Below are 19,643 nucleotides of genomic sequence, written 5' to 3'. Positions count from 1 at the left end.
GTCCATCTTTTTTTTTTTCCCAGTCTAACATAACCCTAGCACTTTATAACCAAACAGACAACTCCTTTTCCAATTAAAGTGGAATTAGGAAACTCAATCAAATTAGCTCACTATTAAAGCCCTTCTTTATTAAACCGTTTTATTGTAGTAATATTAAGTTTCACTCTCTCTTGGAACACGAGACTCTAAAAAGTTTCCCTTGCGGTATTGATTTGGCTGCTCTGAGGATGGACCGGGGTCAAAAGTATTTGCCTAGGTGTAATCTGCAGTATTTACTTACTTTTTTGTTTTGGGTTTTGTTTTGGGTTTGGTTTTGGTTTGGTTTTTTTTTTTTTTTTTTAAGAAAATCGTAAAATTGTATCCAAGTTGTTCAATGGCATGCGGGACGGAAGAATTGCGTTTTGATGCAATTTGATTTTACCCAGGAGCTTCCCCCCGTAGCTGCGGCGGGACTGCTGCGCTCCCAGCCCCACCAGTACATTAACTGGTTGGTAGGAGCCGCGCTGGCAGCTCCCAGCCAATGTTTACACAGTTATATTTGAAGTGAGAAAGTAAACAGTCCAGCTGTGCCACGGAGAGGTTCGCTGGGATTAGGTTTCCATACCAACCAACTTTAGGAGCTTTTACAGTCTTAATTCAACCATGCACTGAACTTGTTCTTTGTGAGTAATAGTTTTCCTGGGCCAAACACTCCCAGGACTGGCAGGAAAGTCACGCTCCGGCCTTGGGCGGGATCGCCTCTCGGGATGCACGGGGGCACGCCCGCTGCCCCCGGCTCGTCCCAGTGCAGAAATAAATAGAGGCAGGAAAGCCCTTCAGACTTTTTGATCTCCGAGAACATTTGGGCACCGTTGCCAAAAAAAAAAAAAAAAAAAAAAAAATAGAGAGGAAGAAAAAATAAAAGAGCCCCGCGCGAGTAGCCTTTACCCTCGGATGAGGGTGAAGGACATCCAGCTCTGAAAACAGCTCTGAAACCTTCCCTGATCTTAACTCATCCACCTCTGCCGCAAACGCACCTTTACATTCTGGAAAAAACGTCATTATTACAGACCCCTTTGCTTATTTTGACACGAAAACCACTGGAAGGCACAATCCGATTTCAGATAAGAGGAGTAAAACTTACTGCTGCTACACAACCCGCAGGTCGCAAGGTGGGATTTGCTTTAACCGGGCTTCTCCTTGCAACACTTCCAAATTTCCTAAATATGACAAAAAACATCAGATACCGAAGAGAGAAATCCTGCCTAAATTTACACTTCTGTAGGTTTGTTAGGGATTTTTTCCGCAGGCATAAATAAGAAAAAGACAAGAACCAGAAATAAACGTATTCAACAATTTCAGTTGATAAGGAATTTGCTCTTGCTTGTATGCTTCGTTTTTATTTATAAATTTATCTGAAGAATATCTAGTTTGACCATGATAAAAATGTAGTAAACATGTTTGTACTATTTGCATAAACTCCTTTAAATATTGAATGTACTTGTCAAATGAATTTCCCAAACCACACTTCCATCATCTCATAAAATATCACTTGCCATTCATAAGACCGATTTTTTTTTAATAGAAAATAACATTTATTTCTATGAAATGGAAACACAGAATTACCTGTTAGAAACAGCAAGAAGTTTGCTACATCGGAACAAGAAAGCAATTTTCTTGCAGATCACAAATGAAGGAGGCTTATTAAACCATCGTACACCATTGGCGCCAGGGTCCTACGGACAGTTACAAATATATCTACTTTCCAATGTTATATACAGACCGCAACGTTTCTGGGGGCGGGAAGGAAAAGGTTTTCAATTTGAAAATGTTTCATCTATATGCCTGGTAAGTATTACAATGCGCTGCCTAACCTTTAGCTTAACGTTAATACCAAGTTCACCTACGAGTTACATTAATAACTTAGATTTCCATTTTATAACATTATACACTTGCTAGTATACATATATATATATATGTATGTGTGTGGGAAGGAGCGCTCGCGTGAGTGCACACCCCACGCCGCGCCGAGGATATCCATGCTTATGGCCATAAGCAACAAAGAGTGACTCATGTCTGGACAATGAAAGTGCACCTTTATCACCTTAACACACCTACGCCTGTCCGCGCCGGGCTCTGCACGCAACCACCGCCTGCACGGGGGAGAGCGAGCCACCCGTGTCCGTCCACCCGTGCCTACCTAGCTACCTCTACACAGACGAGCTTTAGGAAGCCGCTATTGCTTCTCGGGGGTGTTGTTGACCATGGGCCCGTAGAGCCCGCCGGAGTACACCTGCTCCTTGTGCACGGCGGAGCGGTCCCGCATCAGGTCGCTGAAGGCGTAGTCCACGGGCGGCCGGAACCCCAGCGTGGGCATCAGCCCGGCCGTGGAGTAGGGGGTCATGAAGGCCAGTCCCCGGCTGTGCGCCGAGTAGGCGAGGCGCAGCGGGTTCAGTCCCAGGTGGGTGCCCAGGGGGTAGGCGCCGGCCTCGGCCCCGAAGTGCGTGGCGTTGGGCTGCAGCGGGGAGAAAGCGGAGCGGCTGCCCAGCGTGCCGATGGCCGGGGCCATGGCGCCGGCGATCAAGGGCCGGTGGTGAGCGGCGGCGGCGGCGGGGGTGGGCGGCAGGCCCTGCAAGGCGCCGTCCCGGGCCCAGCCCTCCTCGGGACCCTTCTCCGGGCCGCGGTTGTTGAGGATCTGCTCGATGGCCTGTACCACGTCCCCGCCGCAGCCCTGCAGCACCAGCTCCAGCACGCTGCGCTTGTGCGCCGGGAAGACGCGAGTCAGGATGTCGATGGGAGTCCGCTGCCGGCCGCCGGCCGAGGGCGACGGGTCCTGCTCGTCCTTGTCCGCCTCTGAGCCCGAGTCCGAGCCCAGCGGGCTGATGGAGCCCGGGCTCTCCTCCCCCTCCTTCGGGCCCTTGGAGACGGGTGAGCTCAGGAAGGACTCGCCGTCCCCGTTCTCCGAGCCCGAGCCATGGCGAGCATCTGGGGAGGAGGTGCCGGGCACGGACTCGCCGTCCGGGGAGAGGGGCTTCCCGCCCGCCTGCTGGGGGGTGACGGCGCGGCTCGGCAGCAGCGTCTTGGGGAACAGCTCGAACTTCTGCATCTTGGACTCTGCGGGCCGGGGGGACAGAAGGAAGAGAGACCGTCAGTGGGACTGACCCCGGCGGGCCCCGCGGAGCACCCCGGCCGTCTCCGGGGCCACCCGCTCTCAGCTCCGCGCCCCGCTCGTCTCCCGCCGCCTCTCCAGGCCCCTTCCCACCATCACTCCCGCCCCGAGGGCTCGCAGCGCGGCCTTACCTGAGGCGCCGGCGCCTCCCTCGCCGCCGGCCCCGGCGCAGACGGAGCCGAACACCTCGTACGCGGGCCGGGGCGGGATGATGCCGTTGGCGGCCGCCAGCGCCAGCCCCTCGGCCGTGCCGTAGAGCAGCTGCAGCTCACGGGCCTCGTTCTCCTCCTGCGCCTGCTGCCGGCGCAGCGCCACCTGAGCGGCCATGACGCGCTGGCGCTCGGCGATGAGGGTGCACTTGGCGCACATGCAGTCCTTCCAGCGGCAGTACCGCTTGTGGCCCTTCAGCGCCGACACCACCCCGTGGTTGCGGCACCGGGCGCACTTGGGCGTCCGCGGGTACTTCTCGGCCGCCCGCAGCAGCAGCGGCGGAGCCCGCAGCAAGCTCCCGGCCACGCTCACCGGCAGCGTGGCCGCCGCCGCAGCCGCCGCAGCCGCCACCGAGCTGGGGGGTACCGGGGGGGGCGCGGCTGGCACGCTAGGCAGCTCCGACCGCAGCTCCATCCCGGCGAGCCCGCCCCGAGAGAGCGGCCCCCCCTCCCCGGCCTCCCCCAAAGCGACGCGGGGTGGGGGAGCCCCTGCGCCGCACCCGCGCCCGGGCGCGGAGAGGGTCCCGTCGCCTTCAAGGGCAATCACGAGTGGGGGACACACAGAGCCCCGGCAGCGGGCATGCAAACCCCAGCGCCTGTCCTCTCGCCTCGCTCGACGCCCCCGTCCTCCCGCACCGGCACACGGCCCCGGAGAGGGGTTCAAGTGAGGAGGGGCCCGTCGGGAGCCGTTCCGCGCCCTCCTCCCCTCCGCGCCCGAAAAGCAAAGCTAGCACAATAAAATCCGAGAAAACTTAAATCACTCTCGCTTCCTTGCTCTCCGTGCGCATCTGGCGGGGCAGCACCAAGTTCATCGCGCCAGGCTCAAAGCCGAGCTCTCCCGTCCGCGCTCGCGGGCTCGCCGCTCCCCACACCCGAGCTGCTCGCTAAGCTCCGTTCCCCCGTCCCCCTGTAACTGCGGCCACAGACTAGCAGTGTCCCTTCAAAGAACAATCCGGCACCTTCAACGACAGGATCCCTCGCCACGAGCCGCAGAGGCTGAAATCCAGCAGAGAATAGCGGGGGGGAAAAAAACAAAAATCGCCTTGTCTCCCGAGCAGCACCTCCGCAGATGGGCGGAGGAGCCGCGGCGAGCCCGGAGCAGGCGGGCGGACAGGGCCGGGCGCGGAGCCCCCCGGGAGGCGGCGCGGCCCTGGCGGTGCGGAGCGGACGGAGGGAGCGGAGCAGAGCGGAGAGGAGCGCTGCCCGCCGCGCCGCCACCCGCGCCGCCACTCGCGCTATTGTTGCGGCCCGCGTTGCCATTAGGCAACATTGGACAACAATGTGGCGCTTGCCATTGGCCAGGGCCCGCGCGCGCCGCGCTGATTGGCCGCGCCGCGCCCGCCGCGCCCGCGGAGCGCCGGGAGCGCCCGGGGGGCACCGAGGGGACAGCGGGACAGCGGGGGTGTGCCTGGAAACACCGCCCGCGCCCCGACACCCCTGCGTTCGACAGGGTTTGGCCCTCTTCTCCTTTGCTTTGCTTTTTTTTAATTTATTGGTAACGGTACTTGCCAACCGTTTGATATTTTTTTTCCCTGGGTGTTACTTGTCAGAAGGGGAGGGGGGAATATGCTGTGCAAGGTGACAATTCAATTTATGGTCTCTCCCCTCCCCTTGGAGATTTTGTTTTATGATAGTACGTAACGACGCCTCTATTCCTTCCTTCCTTCCTTCCTTCCTTCCTTCCTTCCTTCCTTCCTTCCTTCCTTCCTTCCTTCCTTCCTTCCTTCCTTCCTTCCTTCCTTCCTTCCTTCCTTCCTTCCTTCCTTCCTTCCTTCCTTCCTTCCTTCCTTCCTTCCTTCCTTCCTTCCTTCCTTCCTCTCTTCCTTCCTTCCTTCCTCTCTTCCTTCCTTCCTCTCTTCCTTCCTTCCTCTCTTCCTTCCTCTCTTCCTCTCTTCCTCCCTTCATCCCTTCCTTCCATCCTTCCTTCCTCTCTTCCTCTCTTCTCTCTCTCTCCCCTCTCCCTCTCTCTCCACACACCCGCAGGTGAATGTCCAAGTGCTGCCGCATCAGGAGAAGCCCGAGGTGAGTATGATTTTCCATCCTTTCTCTGAGCTTTAGGCTGGGGGAGCCGAGCCCTGCCCGCCCTTCGCTCCCCAGAAAGTAAAGTTCGTTCTTTCTTTCTCCTGCCAGCTGTTTGCGTGACTACATGTTCAACAGGCGCCTTCCCCGCGGGGACAATAAACCCGAGGGACTGATTTTTGAGGAGGAGGAGGCTGCCGGGCTGGTAACTGTATATTAACCCCGGAGCTTTTGTTTTAGCATCAGCCACCCGGGTTTGACGTCACCTTCGCTGGTAGCGGGAGGAGGTAGCACTTCGGTGGGAAATAACGCCGTCTCCTTTCCCCAGGGTTCTCCCCTCTCTTTCCCACGAGGGATCTCCGTCCTCCTCGGCACTTTCTAAAGTTTTTTTTTCACGAGTCCTTTCCCGTAGCAGGAACCGTCCACCGGTGGTCGGGGCCTCCTCCCGTCGCTTCATCATCCCCACCTGCGCTGCCACGCCGCGGGACCTGCTCCCGGTGCCTTCCCGGGTGGGTGCCCCGGGAGCTGCGGGCTCCGAGCCGGGAGCAGAGAAAGGCCCGGCTGCGCTCGGAGCGTGCGGGCGCTGCCCGCCGCTTCCTCGGCGGGCTGGAGACCGCGCAGGGCCGCGGGACAGCCCCGCTGCAGGACCCGCAGCGCTCGCTGGTGCTGCGATGACTCTTCCCCTTGGTCACTCTCCTTCCGTGGTTGCGAAAAGCGCAATTGCAGAGCCCTCCAAATTTTCAACATTTTTATTACACTTACATCCGTCTTCCTCCTTTTTTTCTGTGCGCTTTCCTACCCGATTTTCTGCGGGTGCAGCTGCTACCCACTCCTCGTGATTTAGGTGTTATAACACCTTTATTTATTACAGCAGCCAAGTCAAAATATCCGAATTGATTTTATTCGCAACCACTAATTTTATTCTCCGGGGAGTATTACTTAAACCATCTGATTTAATTGGGAATTCGTAGAACTCGATCAGACCTAATAAAAAACATTTAAAGTATTGGTTTATGTTTGTTTAACATGGAGAAAATGTTAAACATTTTTCCTTTTTCCTGGCAGTTTTGTTTGGGGTTGTGATGGGGTTTTTTTCAGCAAATACCTTCCCTTTCCCCCCCCGCGAGGCAGCCCGCCACCAACAACACAAGGACGGGTTACGCCGATTTCCCTCATTCCCTTGTCTTTCAGCTCTGACTTCAATTAAAGGGCTGGGTTATCCTTTCCGTTTATGGCTGTTTAAAACTATCTATTTTGGAAACAACCATGGAAAAAACAAACAAACAAAACAAAACAACTAAACAAACAAGAACAACGACCAAAAAAACCCAAAAACCAACCCAAGAGTGGGTCAGTAATCAGCCAGTGAAACGCGGTGGTTTCTGTTCGGAGCCTCAGGCTTTCAGTAACATTGCAAACAGCGGTGTTGCGGTGTTGAAGTTGGAGCACACAAGCTGCAGCATCTCTGTCCCCAGGCTGTTTCCTGGGCTCCTGCCGCACGGCCCCGCTCACTGTGACACGCAGAGTTGGGTGCGGTGTCCCGGAGCTGGGCACGTAAACGCCCAGTACCTGTTTCTGCTGCTCGCCCAAAGCCAGCAGAGGACACCCCCTCGTCCAAAACACTTAGCCATGTGTTGGTTTTAAATGTTACACTCACTGTCAATCCGACATCGTAATAAAAGGGGTTTATTCAATAAAAAATTTTAAATTGCACGAATACGTAACGCAACTCCAGGATTCAGCAAGTTCTGAGGACATTTGTCCAAATCTGCCCCGGTTTCAGGAGTGCTTGACGGTTTCCCACGCCCCGCTCGTCTCCGGCCGCCCCCAGGGCCGGCAGCAGCCCCGGCCGGGGCCCGGAGGCGGAGGGGGCAGGAGCCGAAGCCGCCGCGCCCGGGAAGAGCCGATCTTTGCCGGGGTCGCTCCTGACCCGGAGCCGAGGCCTCTTCTGGGACTCAGCACCCTGCTCCGGGCTCAGGGAGACTCTGCCTTTCCGCTCTCCAGGAGGAAAGTGGCTGGAGGGGCCGCTTCCAACCGGGACCCAACTATTCTTGTGTTGCTCTTCTCTTACGAGGTGAGTTTAGAAAATGAGAGCCCGGAATCACACTTCTCACCTATTTAATATTTTAACAGCAAAAATAATAATAATAATTTCTCCCCTGTCCGTATTTTCCATTGAAAACTTTCGCTGTGGACCCAGACAGTGCGCACATTTCACAGATTTATTCAAACCAACCACCCCTAAGCTGGGAGTTCGCCCGGAGCAGCAGAGGCGCGGCCAGGACTTGCCGTGGGCTCGGGGCTTTCTCCAGCTCTGTCCCGGCCTGCCAGAGCCCAGTGTGTGTGTGAGTACGGACGGGAGGCAGCGGGGAGGTGGATGTTGCTCTCCCCCCACCCCTCCCTTCTTCCTCCCTTCTCTCCTACTGCAATTCATTTCTGTTTGACGAGGCACAATAAAATCTTCTTGTACATCCCCGCTCCCGTGTCTTTCTGGGGGAGGGATGTTTGTTTTAGGCACGCACAGAGCAGCCGCGCTCCCGCTGCCCGGGCGGGACATAGAAAGAGAAATTCATTTCTCCAAACCCGGTGAAATGCGACTTTAAAGCCCCCGAGACTGGTCTCGCTCCCAGCTTGGCTCTGGGAGCAACTCGCAGCGTCAAACCACGAGAGGAACTCAGGCTTGGACCCAGCTCCCCTCCTCCTCCCCGCAGGAGCAGCCGGGCCGGCACCGGGCGCCCGGGCAGGCTCCGGGGAGCGGGGCGGGTGCCCTGCCCGGGCCGGGCGCGGAAAGCCGCCGACCCCCGGGGCCACCGGGGCTAAAGGGTGCTAGAGGGACTCACACCGTGGTCAGGGCAGCCCGCGCCCTCCAGACGCGTGAAAGTCGATACTACTTCATTACAGGGATGACCAGGGACGTCGCGTTTCGGTGCCCCGGTTGCTGCTCAGTTATCCCCGCCGTGCCTTTGACTCTGGCAGCATCCAGAAACGCACCACGGCCCAGCGCTCACGGCTGGGTCAGCCCGCTAAAACACGACATTAAATGCTAATTTCATATATTTATTCTGAAGAAGCCCCGATTTCTGCGGTGTTTCTTTCTCTCCTCACTCCCCTTCATTCACCTAAAGGCTTCTCGTGTACGGCTGCTCCGGTGCCCAAGTTCGAGAGGGCTGCAGCAACGGTGCTGCTGCAGCTTCCCCCGGTTGCAGTAGTAAAATCTTAATTAAAAAGCGCCCGGCTATTGGCTGCCATGCGGGGGAAGGGACACGCACGCCCGCAGGCAGCGCAGCCCTCGGAAGCATCCCAGAGAAATATAGTTCTTGATTAGTGTATTTTCATCTCGTTCTTAGCGGAAGACAGTTTGTAAGTGCCTGCTAATGTTAGTGCTCTTTAAGGTTTCAATTGTTCTAGGGGGTTTGCCATTGACTTTTTCATTATTTACCTACTGAATCAAAGTAAGCAAATGCCATCTGTTTCCCTGCTGCTATCATCTTCACTTTTAATTATCCGCCCAGCCGCCTAATAGAGATGATATTAAACTAAATCTTTTTGACATTAAAAGTAATTATCCCCAAACCAATATTACAAGAATGAAAATTACCACCACCACTACCCCCCCTTCAAGAAAAAGGCACATTCCTCCTAGTCCATGCAACCTCTCCAGATCCGGAGCTAGGAAAGGGAGACGGAACTCCCGTTAGCCCGGAATTCTCAAGTATTTGAAACATTATTAACTCGATTTCCCGGCTCCCAGTGGGGGAGGAAAAAGCGACAAGGGGGAAAGATTTGTGGAAGAAAAAAAGGGAAATTCGGGGCTCCGCACACTCCTGCGCGGAGTCCTCTCCTCCCGCAGCCCGGCGGTCGCACGGGGGGAACGCAAACCGGGGCGGGCGGCGGGGCCGGGGCTGCCTGACCCCTCGGGGATCCGCCGGGGCCGGCGCAGGTACCCAACCCCGGCTTTTGGGGAAGGACACATCCTAAAAACACAGACACGCGGCCCTCGAAGGGCTTCGCACCATCCATCCCGCGGCACCGGCCGTGCGGGGACGGTCATTGGAAAGACACCGGGACCAGGGCCCATGGCGATGAAGGGGCACGGCGGGTCCTCTGACAGATGGCCGCCGGCTGAATTACCTCCACAGAGTCATTTCGCCTACTCTCAGACTTCTCCGCCATTTCTCCTCCGACTCGCTTTAATATGAGCCGGAGCCGCGTCCCCCATTTCCTTTAATATGTGCTAAACTGAGCTAATTTTAATTGCATGTTTCAACTTTGCTAATTAAATAGAGTGGTCTAATTAAAAGTGACTAAGGAACAGTTTTAATTCAACCCTCTACTTTTTTAACAATCCATTATGCAACAAATCCAGGGTAAGCCCTCCCTTTAAAAAAGCTACAGATGATTGAGTTTTTACACCTTTTTACACGCTCACAATGGGGAGACTTGACCCAACATATGTAGCGGTGGGGCCGAGCCCCCCCGGCTCCCCGGCGGGGCATCGCGACCGAGCCGCCTCGCTGCTGCTGCCCCGCCTGAGCGCCGCTGGACCCGGGGGCTTCCCGGGGCCTCCCCGCTGGAAGTGCGGAGACTATTAGCCCAGCAGAGGTTAGAGTAGCACATCCCCAAGACAGCAGACCAGGATTTGGGAAAATCGGGCTCTTTACACGCTTCATCTCTTCACCAAGTGCTCATTAGGTTGTTAACCTCTGGTTCACATGAAAGGGGCATGTGATGAATCCCCTCCCGAACAAATGGGCGCATCCCCCTTCAGGCACTGAACAAAGCCCTTAAAATAACTGCACAAGAAAGCCTTTAGTTGTTACTCTAAAATTTCTTTTCTCTGAGAGCTTGTGCCCATCCACACACACGCACACCGACACACAGAAAGAGGAAAAAAAGCTCTCACACGCAAAAATCTATCCATCACCCCTCCTCCCCCGTGTGCTGGAGCTAAAAATTAAAAATCCGTGGTCCGTCCCCAGGGCTTTCGGCGCTGGCTGGTGTCCCTCGGGTTTGGCTGAGGTTCGGGCTGGGGTTTCCCAAGTGGGGGGAAGGAAATCTTAATCGCTTCAGCGGGGCGGGCGGGGGAGCATCCTCCGCCTGTGGAGGGGGAAAGCCACGCGTCCCGGCAGGGGACAGCGCTCTGCGGGGGCACGGGGGCGTCGGGGTGCCCATGGCGGCCCCCAGGTCTGCTCTCCCCTTCTTCCACCCGCGAGCTGAGCGGACGCACAGCGGAGGAGGGCGCGGGCAGGAGTTCCCCTTTCCGGCCGGGGGAGCGCGGCAAGAGATCGGCTCGTCTCCCAAAGCAGGCGGGATCAACCTCCGCAGCCAGCGCTGCCTGCTCGGGGCTCGCTGCCCACGGAGGGCCAGGGAACCCAGCCCGGCTCCGCATTCCCACCGCTCGCCTGCGGATTTGGGGCTCTTTAAGACCTTTGCTTTTCTCTCCCTCCCTCCTACTCCCTGTCCCTTTTTATTTCCCAGCCCCTCGGGCATGGATTAAAGTGACAGACAATTTTCCCCCCCGCACCTTATTGATGGTTAAATGCGCTCTGAGTTAATGCGCGGGAAGCGGGGAGGGCGGGGGGGGGCCGTCCCGGCAGCGCTGCGAACCTCGGCGGGTCGCGGAGCGGCCGCGGGCCGGGGGCGGCTCGGCCCGGGCGGTGCCGCAGCCCCGCGCAGGCGGGCGGTGCGCGGCAGCGGAGGCTCCGCGGGGATGGCCGCGGCCCCGCGGGGACACGCGCGTGTGCCGCGGCCTCCCGGCAGCCGCGGGGACACGCGCTGGCACCGCCGGGAGCACGCAGGTACCGCGGGGGCAGCAGCCCGGAGCCAGAATGACTCGGGAAAGCCCCGCTCTGCTAATTTACCGTAGGGCGCTCCGAGAGGTTCATTAAAAAGGCTCTTGTCAGCTCCCTAACGATCCGAGGGCTTTTTAATTATATTTTATATTCCCCTACCCGTCTCCTAACTTCAAACACATGGTAAAAAGGATTTGCTGTTTTGTTTCAGGTAAAACCTAATAATTAAAATTCAGACCCCGTCCCATGCATCTGCTTCGCCTTTGCCAAATGAATTGAAGGGAGAGAGAAAAGCGATTTCATTGAGATCACAGATGGGGTGCAGGTTTTTGGAAGAAATTTGAGAAACACCATTGTCCAGAATCAAAACTCTATGTCTTGCCCCACAAAGGGGGCTGCTTTAAGCCCCTCAACTTCTATGGGGCTTGTTTTTTAAACTTTAAGTGTTCCGCACAATAAGCTGCCACTAAAATGTCACAACCACTCTAATTCCAAGTGTGTCTCACTGCAAAGGGTGCAGAAAAATGAAGGGAGCAAAGGGAAGGAGTGTAATTAAAAACCCTGGAGCTCCCTCCTGCCTGCTGGGGCCCGGCGACCGGTCCGGGGAGGGGGCGGTGGGGAAATGCCCCCGCCCGTGGCAGCGGCACGGACACCCCAAGGTGCGGGACCGCCCCCCCCGCGCCGCTCCCGCATCTGCCCGGCCGCATCCCGGCTCAGCACATCGCTGCGCTTCCATACTTTGGAGGCTAAATTTTTTCATTAGCCGAAAGGAGAAGATTAATCCTTTTATTTTTATTCATGATCATGACAGCCCCGGTCGGATTTGCCAGAGGATTCCCCCCTTCAATGTCTATTGCCCCAGGAGCTCAGGAGCAGAACAATCCTGAACAATCCTGACGGAACGCGATAGATAAACACAGTCTCTTATCGTTAGAGACACATCGAGGGGGTTTGAGGAGGGGCGGGAGACAGCGTCATCCAAAACCACACGCACTTGGGGCAAAAAATGATTCTTGTTATCTTTTCCCAGTTGACACGCGGTATTTTAAGGGGCTCTTACACAAACACAGACTCCTTTCAAGTTATTGATGGACCATCCGCAATCTCCCACGGCACCGTCCAGCCCCGGCCGGTGCTCTCGGGAGGGAAGGGGCAGCGGGAGCGGGCAGAGCTGGGGCGATGCCCGAGCCTGTGGCTCCATGGGTTTGGTTGCTTGGCTGTTTGTTCGCGGGTTTTTGGGTTTTTTCCCCCGGGAATGCCCAATTTTTCCGTGCGCGCCCCTCGCCCAGCGCCGGGCTGAGCGGCCCCGCCCGCGGGGGAAGGCGCCGCACCGAGTGCTTCCCTCTTTTGACTTCGCTTTAATTCTTTTAAAATAATTTTAAAACAATTGTTGGTGGAGGTGCGGGCAGAGCCGGGCCGGATGCGGAGCCAACGCGGCCGCGGAGGGAAGGGAAGGGAGACCCGCGGGGGCGGCTCCGCGCCCGGCGGCGGCCGCAGCGCTCCGGTGCCCCGGGAATTCCGCCCCGACGGCTCCGCCCCGCCCGGGAGAGGCCGAAGGGCGGCTGCGGTCCGGTCGGTGCCAGGACCAGCCCGGGAGGTGCCTTCGCCCCATCCCGCTCGGCCACGGCAGCATCTCCCGGGGACCGGCGGCCGCGAGGTGCGAAGGCGCGGGGGACCCGCATCAAGGCGGGGATCGCTTTTTTGCTGGTTTTGTTTGTTTATTTGGTTTGGTTTTCCCACGTTAGACGATGCTGCAACAGCCGCACAATGTCTGACTCACCTTCGTCTAAACCTTGAAGAAGTGTATTTCAGCAACGGAGTGTTCTCTGTAAATCGAAGGTTCTAAAAAAATCTCTCCCCCCTTTTTTCTTCATTACATTCACAAAATTATAAATTATTTTGTTCTTCTGCATCAGAGAGTTTATAGCTGTCATTAAAAACACTCCTTCTCCATTGCCACCAGTTTGGAAATGCTTTCCCTTACACAATCAGTCTTAATTAATTAGGACACATAAACAGGCAAACAGGCCTACACAAAATGAAAAATATTCCTAAAGTACACATCAGAATAATTTTTAAGTTCCTAAAATGGCTGCAACAGAATGGGGGGTTTAAAATGACAACAAATGAGGTCTACCTGTAAATTTAGAAAAGGCAAAATCATGAGTAGGATGCCATAATTACAAGGTATAAAATACTTATCAGTGATAGGAACTCATGCTAATGGGGACTGTGACAGTAGATTAAATAAAGCATAGAGGCAAATAAAATTATAGAAACGACATTTTTAGGTGAATGAAAACATACTTATATTCACTACTTTACGAAATGATAATAACTCTTTAAAATCACCCAAATAGCACTACCTTTTTCAAAGAAAACTGCATAAAAAAGAAGATAACAGAGAGAAATGAAAGTCACAGGTAAAAGGCTAAGATTGTAACCAAAACCTTTTGAAGACACTTAAGATTCTCAGAGTACACACATAGCTGACTTAAAAAGACTGCAGAATGCCCACAAGAAGCAGTTGGGTCATGTGAACCAGGACATTCAAGGATGTAATAGGAAGAGAGACTCAAAGTAGGAAACTAAAAAGAAAATCAGAAAATCCATAGAAGTTTAACTTTTGGAAGACACAAATCCTGAATTAAACAACTGACAGATTGCAAGGAACAACTACCAAAGATGTAAAGGATTATTAAAAATATCAGAAACAGGAAACCTGCCAAAGATTTTTTTATGGTGTCAAAGACTCCTTTTATTAAAAATAGAAACAACTAAGTTAGTCATTTGTAGTGGTGTTTACTACAGTGGAAATATATTTTCTTGAGTTTAAAAAAAAAGTAACATTATCTGAGATTTGATGGCTGGAAGCAGAATTCAACAAATTTTCACAGTGAGAGGATTCCAGCCATGTCCCCAAGAACCTGTGAGGGAACCTGTGTCATTCAAGGTACTCAGACACCAGTACCTGGAGAAAGGGATCAGTGGTGAGGTGTTGCTATCAATAAATAAAACAAACCCACTCAAGCTGAGTGGATGGAAAGGGAACAGCAATGAGCTGTGGAATCCTGGGGAACACTGTCACAACATGGAGCTGGGAAACAGCAAAGGAAACTCACTGGTACTAAGTACAAGATAACAATTCTGTTAACCAGCAGCTCTGTAATCACAGGAACTAATGAAACCTCCTCCTATAACCAGCAGTTGAGTGACATTTTAATTGAATTATATTAAGGCTGCAGTGTGACTTCAGTCTTTATTACACAAAAGAATCCACAGAGGAAAGCCCTGGCTAAGGAGTGGATTCCCTGTTATCTAATGAGACATTAAAACCCTTTGAAACTTTTAAGGTGCTTTTAGGGTCTGGAATGACTCCCAAGAGTTGGATCTGGAGAGAGCCTTTTCTTCACTGCACAGACTTAGGGGATCTTTCATCTGCCTTCTCATTTCCTGAATTCTGGGATGCTGACTTAGACAAGATTTAAGGAAATTTTAGACAGCCAAACATTTATAGGATTAAATTTGCTTGAAATAATAATTTTAAAAAACCCTAAAAACAAAAGGATGTAAAATACAAAGGTAGTAATAAGATATTAAAAAAATATTTCAAGGAGCCTGACCAACTTCATCCTACATAAATCAGCAATGCTGTCAGGGGGAGCATCCTTGCCTTCCTCTTCCTCTCATCCTCACTGATTCCCACCAGTGAGCTGCATCAGCCTCAAAACTGCTCCAGGAAAAAGAATGGTCACTTTTTAATTAGTTTGCCTGGTTCCAGTGCAAGGTGGGGGCAGAGATGGCTCTGCTGGCAGAAGTATACATCTATATCAGACTAAATTGAGTATAAAACTCCCTGGATCCTGACACATTTAGTGCTAAACTTGGTATTTCTCCATCTTTGTCATCTGTGGGGAAAATAGTTTCAGGTAGAGAGCAATGCCTCATGCTGTGTACAGTGTACAGTAATTTCTGCTTTCTTTCATGACCCATCCAGAAAAAAAAAAAAAAATTAAGGCTACTGCAGTTGCCTTCTCTTTTATACAAACAGAGTAATAAAACTAAACTCAGGTGCAGAATCAACATCCAGTTTCCACTCTCAGCTCTTTTGTTCAAAAAGACCAATGGTTGCAAAGAACATCCACTGTCAAGGGCTGGGTTGTTTCACCCCAGGCAAGCACACAGCTGCCAGCTTAAAGACTGATTTTCACCCTCCCTCTCAAGGGCCTTAAAGGAATTCTGTATTTTGGCAGTCAAAGAGCTTTGCTAGTGGGCAGCACACACACTAAAAGGAGCTGTGCTATGGTGGTGTGGAAGCAGACTAGGGAACGTCCAGCACAGGAACTTGTCCCTCCTCAGGCCCTCACAATATTGGAAAAACCAAAGTGTGAATTAAAATCAGTGAAAACTCCTCTGGAGGAGGCCACCATCACTGTTTCCAAATAAAAATGTATCCTCTGCTTTGTCAAATGGTGGAAGGTCTTGGTGCCTCCCTTGGTGCCCAGCCTGAGTGCAGGGGAGCAGAGGTTCCCCTCTGCCTTTGCCCCAGGCAGGAATGGCACACACAAGACACCTCCATCCTCAGCATTTCTGCCTGAGTGCTCCAAGCAGGTCCTGGTTCTGCCTGGCAGTGACTCTCCTCGTGTAGAGACACCCACTGATGTGCTTTGTGCTTGCTGTGGAAGCTGTTCTAAGGCACTGAAATGTTCTCATGCACTGTTTAGGGAGCCTGGACACAAGGCCTGCATAGTGAAGCACTTCAGTCCTGGGACTCTGGGATATTGGGACTTGATTTTTTCCTACATAAGGAAGAGTGAAATCATATAACTGTTTAGTAGAAATATTGCTGCAATTGAAAATTTATTTTAAGTTTCTAATGTCACTGAGTAGGTACAGTTCATGAAAGCCAAAGTCCTCTTCTGCTACATTAAAAAGGATAGACAAACTCCCCAAAGCAGCTCCATTAGAAACATCCTTAGCACTCCCACTGAGCTGAAGGGTGCACACATAGAGAGTACAGAGCAAACACCATGTTCTGCATGGTCTCTAATAATGATTTCAAACACCACTGTCAACAGGCAGCAAGTTTCTCCCCAAACTAGAGTGTGCCCCTCCTTCACCCCATGAGCCACGGAAGCTGACACATTGCACGGGATTCCTTTCAGCAACAGTAATTCCCTAAGACTTAAAACTAATGCATTAATCACCTTAATGGTAATCCATTAATGTGAAGAACCTGAAGATAAAAAGGAATCAGGGATGTGCTCTGTAGCAATGGTGTTACAGTTCTAGGGTAATACTGAATTACAAAATTCGAATGACTAGAGGATTATCCATGCCAGCAGAGCATGTGAAGTGAATACCAGGAGAGCAGAAAATGATGGCATAGAATATTAATATTTCTACACAGGGATTGGTTTATGCTGATGGTGTGATTCAGAAAGGTGACTCGACATGGTTGCTTCTTGAAATCAGGCCCAAAGTATTTAAGGACCAAAATCATGAACGTTTTATTTAAAGAGCGATACACTTGTTTACGTTGTGGCAGAATGATCCCTGTATACTGATCTCAAAATCTTTATATCAGAGGGAAGTAATGCCACCACTTTGAACATTTCCAGTTAATTATCACTAGAACATTTTGATAATGACAGTGTATTTTGCAATATGAACAAAATGAGGGAAAAAATAATGGAGTTTAGAAGAAAAAAAAAAGCCAAACAACCCTGGGAGCACTGACTTCAACAAGTTCAACAAATATTCAAGCCACATTTAATAACTTTATAAAACTAGTATCAAAGTAAAGAATATATAGTCAAAATACAGAAATCAAGTTGAGTGAGAGAAAACAGCCTGATGAGATCAAACAGAAGTTAAACAGAACAGATTAATATAAACAAGTTAGCTGAAAGGTTGCTTTACTTCGTGTAGCACTATTTCAGCAACTCCTTTCCTCAACAGCCAGCTTAGAAGGAAAAAAAAAGATATGCATCACTTTAAAATCCTGCTGTATGTTTACTGTGATTGTTTGTAGAAACAGCATCACCCCAATTTGCAACCCATGTTAATTTCTTATTTAATAAACGCAGTGGAATTTTTTTTTTTTGGTAAGAAAACGAAAGTTCAGAATGAAGCGTCTGCATTCAGCTTTCCATTACACATACATTTATCATTCTATTGGCTAGGAATTCTTTTATTTGTGAACTGCAAATTATTAGGATTTGCTTACATTTCTAAACCTTTTGTTTGTCATAGATACTTCACTTCTAAAAGTGTCTGGTGTAGCACTCACTAATTACAGAATTATAAAAGGTAGAATAAGGCTTTGCCCACTCAGAAATTCGTGTTTTTGGTAAAGGTAATAATATATCAGCATCACTAACATCTTATTAATAGGCATACATTTAATTTTATATCACCATCCTTCCAAAGAGAAAAAGAAAGACTAAAAGATGTGTGCAACTGGTTTGAGCTTAGTATAAAATTTTCAAATCAGAACTCATTCACCTACAATAAACACTATGAATTACGTATAAACATAGATGGAAAACAATGTGCCAGGCTTTAAATGAAAAAAAAAAAATTAGTTTAGCAGATGATGATCCTGTAGTGCTATTGTGCACTGTCCTGCAAGCCCCGAAATAAAACAAAAACAAAAAAAGGGGAAAAAAAAAAGGAAGGGAAAATAAAAATAAAATAAAATTTAAAAAAAAAAATAAAGAGAGGAGAAAAACCCCCAAACAAACCAGTTTTGATGCAGGTTTGGCATCAACTGCACGTTATGGTCTTAGCCTCAGTATGCTCATTCTATGGTTGAGAAATTTAGAGTGCCAGATTTTTCTATGGCAGGCAGCAGGTAGCTGGTGCATACATTTCAGACAAGAGAACTACGATTTCTTTAATTTGAGATGGGATCAATAAAGTATTGTTAATATGTCCAAAGTGTGCAACAATAAGGCAGATTTCTTATTACACCACCCCTTAAAATACCCATTGTTTGATGAACCAAACAAGGTGCTTTAAACCAGCAGAGTAATAGGAGACAAGCAAGTGCCAGAATGAAGAAAAACTGCTAGAATGGGAACTGCCCTTTCTTTCACAAGGAGAAATAAAGAACTTTTGAATCTGGTATTTGAAAGGTTTTTAACAGCTGATATTCAATATCAGCTGATTCCTGAAGTGTTGGCAAGATACCAGGTTTCTGGTACTGGCCATGTCTAATGTTATTTAAATATTCACATCATGCAATAAGCAGTTTCACACTGCAATGTAATGGAAAATACTTCCTAAACTGAATTGGAACTGAGACCCAAAGCAGAACCAGTAAATAAATATCTCGCATATATGTCAAACTATATTCTCCAAACAAAACCTTACATCTTATCAAAGAAGTCAGAAAGTACTAACAAAAATTATATGCTTTCTACTATAATACTGTTAAATTGCCATGGCTGAGAATGTCCCATTAATTTTTTTCTGCCTTTTTAAATTAGTTGACAAAGTAGAAATCCAAACACAGAAATAAATGCATATATATGAGAGCACTGGCTCAGTGAGATATCAAATATACAGCATTCTAGTGTCAAAAGTACAGGCAGAAATGTCCAAGATTTCTTGGTGAAAAAGGGGCATTTGAGGAGTAAAAATTCTACTTAACAATCACTCACATTTTAACAGTGCATTAATTATAACAAAAGCTGGATGATAAGTGAGCAACAGAATCATAATGTTCAGTGTTCATAGCAGAACTTTATCCTCTGCTCATTTAAATGAGGTTGGAAACATATACTCATGTATGTGAAACTTTAAGTAGCTATGTTTGTTTTTTCAATTTTTCAGGATTCTTGCAAGAGGCAAACTTGTGACATGGAATTGAGCTGGATGTCAGTACAAGGTGGTGCTCAGAGAAGTCTTCCTCTCGATGCTGTGCCTCTGGCTTATCAAAGGATGATTAGTCCTACAATCTTGTTGGATCTATTCTTTTGCCTCTAGGAAAAGGGTTTCTTGAGGATACAGTTTTACCTCCAGTAATGATTTATTTGGATCCAGCTGGGTCACCTGTAAATACATGAACACAAAGATATGTGTAAGTAGACTTTTGGATTGTTTATCTTCACAGGGCAGACTTTTACTAGGAAGATTTTTGAGACCCTCCATCAATGACAACTGAAGCAGTAAGTGTTATTTTCCAGGATGCAAATTAAGAAATATATATTGTGTTTTCTGTTGTTTTTACAAGTATTTTTTTGTAATAAGAATGAACAGAATAATACAAAACCAGAATCCCTGACATTCATTCCAAGAAGGTCTGGCTCTCTACCATAAACTTTTGCACTAATCTGTTTTTGTCAAAGTTAAGAACTTTTGGAAGGTTTGCTAGAGCATATGAGTTAGGATGAAAAATAAAACTGCACTCCTAGATAATCATCCCAAAATTCCAGTCAAACTGATGGTGCAAGCAGCATAGACAACCCA

The 19,643-nt window shown here is 50.3% G+C and overlaps 2 protein-coding genes across 2 annotated transcripts in view; both read right to left on the bottom strand.

The window, feature by feature from the left end:
- Window positions 1-1,341: 1,341 nt before the first annotated feature.
- Window positions 1,342-4,579, bottom strand: DMRTA2 (DMRT like family A2). Its single transcript, XM_059853851.1, has 2 exons — window positions 3,280-4,579; window positions 1,342-3,093 (listed from the first exon to the last, which is right to left on the bottom strand). The coding sequence occupies exons 1-2, from the start codon at window positions 3,770-3,772 to the stop codon at window positions 2,216-2,218; spliced, it is 1,371 nt and encodes a 456-aa protein (XP_059709834.1). The 5' UTR covers window positions 3,773-4,579; the 3' UTR covers window positions 1,342-2,215.
- A 12,074-nt stretch (window positions 4,580-16,653) lies between these two features.
- FAF1 (Fas associated factor 1) overlaps window positions 16,654-19,643 on the bottom strand; it is a 152,522-nt gene continuing 149,532 nt past the window's right edge. Inside the window, exon 19 of the mRNA XM_059853849.1 lies at window positions 16,654-19,226. Within this exon, the coding sequence (XP_059709832.1) occupies window positions 19,143-19,226 (84 nt within the window). The 3' untranslated portion in view covers window positions 16,654-19,142. The remainder of the gene's footprint in view (window positions 19,227-19,643) is intronic.

The sequence above is a fragment of the Haemorhous mexicanus genome, chromosome 9, assembly GCF_027477595.1.
Source record: "Haemorhous mexicanus isolate bHaeMex1 chromosome 9, bHaeMex1.pri, whole genome shotgun sequence".
NCBI classification, from domain to species: Eukaryota; Metazoa; Chordata; class Aves; order Passeriformes; family Fringillidae; genus Haemorhous; species Haemorhous mexicanus.
Note: the sequence above shows the minus strand (reverse complement) of the source record. Positions and strands in the feature narration are given on the sequence as shown.

Coding starts and splice junctions, on each gene's coding strand:
- DMRTA2 (XM_059853851.1), bottom strand. CDS start 3,772: ATGGAGCTGCGGTCGGAGCTGCCTAGCGTGCCAGCCGCGCCCCCCCCG. Junction 3,094..3,279: donor GGGAGGCGCCGGCGCCTCAG/GTAAGGCCGCGC, acceptor CCCGGCCCGCAG/AGTCCAAGATGCAGAAGTTC.